The following is a 7,938-nucleotide window of genomic DNA, read 5'->3' on the forward strand; positions in this document are numbered from 1 at the left end:
GTCATGGGCAAGACTGCCGACCTGACTGCTGTCCAGAAGGCCATCATTGACACCCTCAGGCAAGAGGCTAAGACCCAGAAAGAAATTTCTGAGCGAATAGGCTGTTCCCAGAGTGCTGTATCAAGGCACCTCAGTGGGAAGTCTGTGGGAAGGAAAAAGTGTGGCAGGAAACGCTGCACAACCAGAAGAGGTGACCGCACCCTGAGAAAGATTTTGGAGAAGGGCAGATTCCAAACCTTGGGGGACCTGCAGAAACAGTGGACTGAGTCTAGAGTACAAACATCCAGAGCCACCGTGCACAGGCGTGGACTGGAAATGGGCTACAGGTGCCACATTCCCCAGGTCAAGCCACTTTTGAATCTAAAACAGCGGCAGAAGCTGGGCTACAGAAAAGCAGCACTGGACTGTTGCTCAGTGGTCCACAGTACTTTTTTCAGGTGAAAGCAAATTTTGCATGTCATTCGGAAATCAAGGTGCCAGAGTTTGGAGGAAGACTGGGGAGAAGGAAATGCCAAAATGCCAGAAGTCCAGTGTCAAGTGACCACAGTCAGTGATGATCCGGGGTGCCATGTCAGCTGCTGGTGTTGGTCTACTGTGTTTTATCAAGGGCAGGATCAATGCAGCTAGCTATCAAGAGATTTTGGAGCACTTCATGCTTCCATCTGCTGAAACGCTTTATGGAGATGAAGATTTCATTTTTTAGCAAGACCTGGCACCTGCTCAAAGTGCCAAAACCAATGGTAAATGGTTTACTGAACATGGCGTTACTGTGCTCAATTGGCCTGCCAACTCTCCTGACCTGAACCCCATTTGGGATATTGTGAAGAGGAAGCTGAGAGACACCACACCCAACACTGTGGATGAGCTTAAGGCCGCTATCGAAGCATCCTGGGCCTCCATAACACCTCAGCAGTGCCACAGGCTGATTGCCTCCATGCCACGCCACATTGAAGCAGTCATTTCTGCAAAAGGATTCCCGACCAAGTATTGAGTGCCTAGCTGATATAATTAATTGAAGGTTGACTTTTCTTGTATTAAAAAACACTTTTTTGTATTGGTCGGATGAAATATGCTATTTTTTTGAGATAGGGATTTTTGGCTTTTCTTGAATTTTTTGCCAAATCATCAATATTAAAACAATAAAACGCTTGAACTACTTCAATTGTGTGTAATGAATCTAAAATATATGAAAGTTTAATGTTAATGTTTATCAGTCCATTACAGAAAATAATGAACTTTATCCCAATATGCTAATTTTTTTAGAAGGACTATATATATATATATATATATATATATATATATATATACACAGTGGGGAGAACAAGTATTTGATACACTGCCAATGTGAAAACCCATTGGCAGTGTATCAAATACTTGTTCTCCCCACTGTATATGTATACACGATCAAATGAGCCACCACAGACCAAATTTGGCACAAAAACGGCATTTGTTCATAGATAAGGCGCACTAGACTATAAGCCGCAGCTCTCCTCACTGTATTATGGGATATTTACACCAAAAGATATTAACCAGTAACACTTTGACAGCGGCATCATAAGACGGTCATAAGACCAAATTAATAACAATGAAGCTTTGAACCAATTGCAAAAATGCAAAGCTTAATTGCTTCAAAAAGCTTCGTATGGCTATCACTGCTCCCTTGGGGGAGACAGTCAACCTCTGCTGCAACCTGCTGTCAACACTGTTGTCGTTCAACATGCATCCTATCATTAATTGCATTAATACCTTTAATTGCTAGTTATGGTATTTGGTAACACTTTATTTGACAGTAGTGCCATAAGAATGTCATAGGACCAAATGACCCACCATGAAGCTTTGGACCAATTGCAAAATGCAAAGCTTCATTGGTTCAAGAAGCTTCATCTAGCCAACACTGCTCCCTTGGGAGAGACAGGCAAACATTGCTGCCACATGCTGTCAACACGGTTGTCATCTAACATGCCTCCTAGCATGCATTGCAGCATAACATGTAAAAATCTAAATTCATGTTCTGTGCTAATTATTTACTCAGTTACTGTTCCGGTTGTTTCATTAACTACTTGTGTATTTGGTAATACTTTGACAGTTGTGCCATAAGACTTTCATAAGACATGTCATAAGCATTTATTAATGGCCATGATAGTGTCATGTCATAATTAAGACTGTCTTATGGCAGTCTAATGACGCCGCTGTCGAATAAAGTGTTACCTATTAACCCAAATAAATCAGCAAATAAGCCACACTGGACTATAAGTCGCAGGATTCAAAATGAGGGAAAAAAGTAGCGGCTTATAGTCCGAAAATTACAGTAAGTAGTCACTAGATACGAAATGCGCGCATCGGTCATTTAGGTCTGTGCCATTTACTAAACACGTCAATTAGGTGTGTACTTCGAAACAGTACCTATCAATTGCAGATTAAGAATTATTTTTCCAAAATTGTGCCTGAATTATAGCCTTAATTGACTTAACAGTTTGAAAATCAGCCAAGATTTCACCTAGCGAAATTTAGTAAAAAAAAAACACCTGTAGAATGGATTATACCACCAATTATGGATCTACTTCTATAAAGGTGATATCTATGCTGTACACAATGACACCTATAGTAGCCCCAAACTTCAGCATTACATCTTTTTAATAAGAGGTTCAAGTGAGAAAATGTTTTTGGTCTTGAGAGGTGCTAGAATTAGAGCCAATTGGGATAGCAATTTCACACTGCATTTGTATTGCCAGATATCACAAGTACTTAAGTCACCGCAATCTGTTCACCAGATTGCATATCAGTTGGCAGAGCTTTCATTAATCTTAATTTTATGCTCACAGGCAGGGCATACCAGAACAAGAAAAGTTTGGGTTTCCACTGACAAGCTGGTACAGAAGCTTATTTAAATATGATCACACGGTGCTGCAGAACAATAGACAAGAGATGGTAAAGTCCAGCTCAAAATGTTTATTCAGTGTTTCAAACAGCCACATTTATGCATTGGTAGCAATTCAATTTTCAGTATTTTAAGTCAACCGCAACACATGGTATACGATGTTAACCAGATAAGACTTTAGCAGAGAAAGAATGCCAGGGGCCATTTTGATTAAGATGGCAGGGACCTCTCAAAATAAGATGGACCATTTGCATTTAGCTCTTGCCACCCAGAGAGTGCTTGTCGAACAGGTACTCGGCCATCTTGTTGTTTTGGGCATCCATGCGGCTCAGGTTGCTGATGTAGTCACCCAATTTTTTGATGGCCTCCACCTGCTCGTTCAAGTAGTGGCTTTCCAGGAAGTCACACAGCTGTGGACACCAAAAGGACAGGAAACTTAAGTCAGCTATCAGATTGTGGCCAAAGAGCTCATCTCATGCTGCCAAAATAAAATGAGTCACATCCTCAAACTCTTACATGGGGGTCCACGTGATCAGAGGCCAGCTTGTGCAGTTCCAAAAGAGCCTGGTTGACATTTTTCTCCAATTGTAGGGCACCCTGCATGGCCTCAAGACCGCTGCCCCACTCATCACGCTCTGGTTTCTACAGAAAAGCAAGCAAAAAAACAATAAAACTGCAGCACAGTGCTATGACGAACCTTGTACAAGAATTTAATGCCTATATTGTAATTATACAGAATACAAGATTTTAAACTTCGCCATGAAGTGCACCACTTCAAAAGTACAATAGCACGCATGTACCTTGATATCCTGGAGGAAGATGCGGCCACCCCTTTTGTTCTGAAAGGACAGCAGCTTCTCTGCATGCTCCCTCTCTTCCTCACTGTTCTCCTTGAAGAAATGGGCAAAGCCTGGTAGGGCTACATCATCTCGTGAGAAGTAATAGGCCTGGTGATTTAAGAGAAAAAGCACGTCAACAAACCGCCCTCTATCAAGTTAAAACTCAGTAACTATATAGGCCACTAATTTTGACCGTTTTTTAGACAGGGGCGAATGAACAAATGTCAAATAGATTTGCGTTCACGGCGTTGGTCGTCCATGAAACATGCGCATCAACAGCCAATATATTACACACAAAATGGCCGACAAGTGATAACGGCCTCCAAATTTATTTACAGCGCGCATTTCGCATCTAGTTCTATATTGAAATATACAAATAAGTGATATCGATGCGTTCTTGAGTTGAAGTATTCATGTACGCCATGTTTGGCACTATCCGTCCAGAAAAGCCTTCTTGGCTCAATAAATGGAGCAACAACGGCACAAACAAACCACACATTCAAATGACGTCATCGTCGAACGTGTAAAAATACAATTAGTTAAAAAGGAACGAGGTCGTTGTGCTTACCATTGAAGTGTAAGTGTATGAAGCGAAAAGCTCCATATTCACCATTCGGTTAATGGCGGCCTCGCATTCGCGGTGGTAGTTCTGACGCACTTGAGACTCCATGTTAGCTGGCGTATTCGGTCTTTTCTTACAAAAAAGTAGAAAAATAGAGATTTTCTTCGAGGTATATGGTAGTTTAAGTAGTATGGAACTGCTCTGAAGTCGAAAAAAGGACGAAAGAAGTTCCGTTCAATCACTGTTGAAGCAAGAACTTCCAGACGTCTCCCTCATTCAACGTGTGAGGTAAACTAGGGGCGCCTCATATTTATACCATTCGAGCCGGCGACGGTTATGACGTCATTTCTCCATACCACGTGACGATGACTTTCCAGTCAGCCTGACTCGACATAAATATTTGTATGATATACACTTCTTTACTAACAGTAGGCCAATTCACCAAAACATTGTCAAATAATTCACATTGAAAATATTCAATTCATATTTGCAGGCCCTATTTTTTTTTTTTACTATTACTATTTAAATTATTATTAGGTCGTCATTAAATACAGAGGTGGGTAGTAAGGCGTTACATTTTCTGTTACACTGCTGGCCAAAAGTATTGGCAACCTTGCAATTCTGTCAGATAAATTCTCCCGGAAAACGATTGCAATTACAAATGCTTTGTTAGTAATATCTTCATTTATTTTGCTTACAATGAAAAACCATAAAAGAGAATGGGAAAAAAATTAAATCATTATCATTTTACACAAAACTCAAAAAATGGGCTGGACAAAAGCATTGGCACCCTTAGAACAATCATGTGATGCGTCTCTAATTTGTGTAATTAACAGCACCTGTGACTTACCTGTGGCACATAACAGGATTTGGCAATAACTAAATCACACTTGCAGCCAGTTAAAATGAATTAAAGTTGACTCAACCTCTGCCCTTTGTCCTTGTGTGTACCACATTGAGCATGGATAAAAGAAAGAAGACAAAAGAACTGTCTGAGGACCCGAGAAGCAAAATTGTGAGGAAGCATGGGCAATCTTAAGGCTACAAGTCCATCTCCAAAAACCTGAATGTTCCTGTGTCTTCCGTGCACAGTCTCATCAATAAGTGTAAAGCCCTTTGTGGCACTGTGGCTAACCTCCCTAGATGTGGACGGGAAAGAAAAATTGACGAGAGATTTCAACGAAAGATTGCGTGGATGGTGGATAAGGAACCTCAACTAACATCCAAACAAGTTCAAGCTGTCCTGCAGTCCGAGGGTACAACAATGTCAGCCCGTACTATCCGTCGGTGTTTGAAGGAAAAGGGACCCTACCCAGGAAGACCCCACTTCTGCACCAGAAACATAAAAAAAGCCAGGCTGGAGTTTGCCAAAACTTACCTGAGTGAGAAAGCCAAAAACGTTTTGGAAGAATGTTCTCTGGTCAGATTGAGACAAAAGTAGAGCTTTTTGGGAAAAGGCATCAACATAAAGTTTACCGGGGAAAAAACGAGGCCTTCAAAGAAAAGAACACCGTCCCCACAGTCAAATATGGCGGAGGTTCCCTGATGTTTTGGGGTTGCTTTGGTGCATCTGGCACTGGACTGCTTGACCGTGTGCATGACATTATGAAGTCTGAAGACTACCAACAAATTTTGCAGCATAATGTTGGGCCCAGTGTGAGAAAGCTGTGACTCCCTCAGAGGTCATGGGTGTTCCACCAGGACAATGACCCAAAAAAGAGAAAGAGAGAAAGCACTGGAGACTTCTAAAGTGTCCAGCAATGAATCCAGACCTGAGTCCCATAGAACACCTGTGGAGAGATCTGAAAATGGCAGTGTGGACCTGGAGCAGTTGGCCAAAGAAGAATGGTCTAAAATTCCAGCAGAGCATTATAAGAAACTTATTGATGGATACCGGAAGCGGTTGTTTGCAGTTATTTTGTCTAACTGTTGTGCTACCAAGTATTAGGCTGAGGGTGCCAATACTTTTGTCCGGCCCATTTTTGGAGTTTTGTGTCAAATGATAATGATTTCATTTTGTCCCATTCTCTTTTGTGTTTTTTCACTGCAAGCAAAATATATGATGCTATTACTACCAAAACATTTCTAATTGCAATTATTTTCTGGGAGAAATTGAGCATTATCTGACAGAATTGCTGGTGTCCCAATACTTTTGGCCAGCAGTGTACATTTACTTGAGTAACTTTTTGAGAAAAATGTACTTCTTAGAGTAGTTTTATCACGCAATACTTTTTTACTTTAACTTGTGAAGAAACACTATTCTTACTCCACTACTTTGAGCTACACTAGAGTCGCGTTACATTTTTCGTCTTTATTCTACATATTGACTTTATAATTGGCAGAGATGCCGACAGTGGCCGTCCCAGTTTCACCAATGAGGCGTTGAAACAATAACCACATAACTTCATTATACCAAAGTTAACAATGCTTTTTCTCCACTAGAGAGTACTCACGCGGTTTGGACGGGTGATGCTTCATATTTTTGTTCTGGTCTGAATTCGATTTTTGTGTCATCATTTTCGCCTAGAATGGTCATGTAATAATTTATAATACAGTATAATAATAACAGTTCATATCGACAGAGTTGTGCTGAGAAAAAAAATATACAATGATTTGAAAAAAAAAATCAAAAATGGTAAGCAGTTACTCACAATATTACTCATTATCTGAGTATTCTTTTCAACAAACTTTTTTACTTTTACCGGAGTAAATTTTTAGATGACTACTTTTACTTGAGTAATATTATCTAGAAGTAACGCTACTCTTACTTGAGTAAATCTTTTGGCTACTCTACCCACCTCTGTTTAAATACGTAACAAGAGGAGTTTGATACTCAGAATCGAAAAATGTTTTTGTGAATTGTGTCCTTGATCACTTTTAAAAGAGAGTTACATTGGAATGCAAAAACAGGAAAGATTCTTTCGCTTCAGAACAAAGATTTGCTAATGCAAATTTTGAGTACTTTACAGCTTGTTTATCAGGTCTACAGTTAAAAAAATAAAAATATAAAATAAAAAAATAAAATAAAATAAAAAGACTTGGTGAAAAGATATGTTTATTTTGAGCTACAGGCAAACGGGCACCCAACAAGTCATTTGCCGTAAGTCAATAAACAGCGCATGACATCTGCTGATTGACATCTGTTGATAAAGTGTTCTATTAGGTGTTGCTCAATACCACAGCTTCAGTTCAGTTTTTTTATTTTGGCCTTTGTGGCATCAATATAGTTAATGAATGAATTCCCACAAATTTGACCACTCAGTAGTTTTTGTTTTTGTTTTTTTTTTAATTAAAATTTGCGTTCAAATGTTTTAATGGGTGTGCATTGTCAAAACATCTACAACCTTCCACATGGTTTATAGCTTGGAAGGTTCACAACTGCCCTTTCACCAGTGCGCAATTGGCATTCGAATTGCATCATTCCTGAATTAAATGTTTCAAAGATGGTGGATATGGACATAAATACATTTTCTGACATTTGCTGACTTCAAACACCCTATCTGAGGGAACAAGAATATCCAGAATTAAACCATCTCAATTGCTGAGGCACCATTACTCAGCAATTTAAAAAACACCACACCCACCAATGTAAGTACACTTAGTTTGTATTGTTTTGTGTATGCAACAGTGGTGACTAATTGCTTAACAAAATCTTGTAT

The 7,938-nt window shown here is 39.7% G+C and overlaps 1 protein-coding gene across 1 annotated transcript; it reads right to left on the reverse strand.

Annotated features, from left to right (window-relative positions):
* Positions 1-2,934: 2,934 nt before the first annotated feature.
* On the reverse strand, positions 2,935-4,578 carry LOC130931966 (ferritin, middle subunit). Its single transcript, XM_057861241.1, has 4 exons — positions 4,286-4,578; positions 3,679-3,825; positions 3,395-3,520; positions 2,935-3,288 (listed from the first exon to the last, which is right to left on the reverse strand). The coding sequence occupies exons 1-4, from the start codon at positions 4,385-4,387 to the stop codon at positions 3,133-3,135; spliced, it is 531 nt and encodes a 176-aa protein (XP_057717224.1). The 5' UTR covers positions 4,388-4,578; the 3' UTR covers positions 2,935-3,132.
* Positions 4,579-7,938: the final 3,360 nt, after the last annotated feature.

This window comes from Corythoichthys intestinalis, chromosome 16 (genome assembly GCF_030265065.1).
Source record: "Corythoichthys intestinalis isolate RoL2023-P3 chromosome 16, ASM3026506v1, whole genome shotgun sequence".
Taxonomy (NCBI): Eukaryota; Metazoa; Chordata; class Actinopteri; order Syngnathiformes; family Syngnathidae; genus Corythoichthys; species Corythoichthys intestinalis.

Coding starts and splice junctions, on each gene's coding strand:
- LOC130931966 (XM_057861241.1), bottom strand. CDS start 4,387: ATGGAGTCTCAAGTGCGTCAGAACTACCACCGCGAATGCGAGGCCGCC. Junction 3,826..4,285: donor CATACACTTACACTTCAATG/GTAAGCACAACG, acceptor TTAAATCACCAG/GCCTATTACTTCTCACGAGA. Junction 3,521..3,678: donor TCTTCCTCCAGGATATCAAG/GTACATGCGTGC, acceptor GCTTTTCTGTAG/AAACCAGAGCGTGATGAGTG.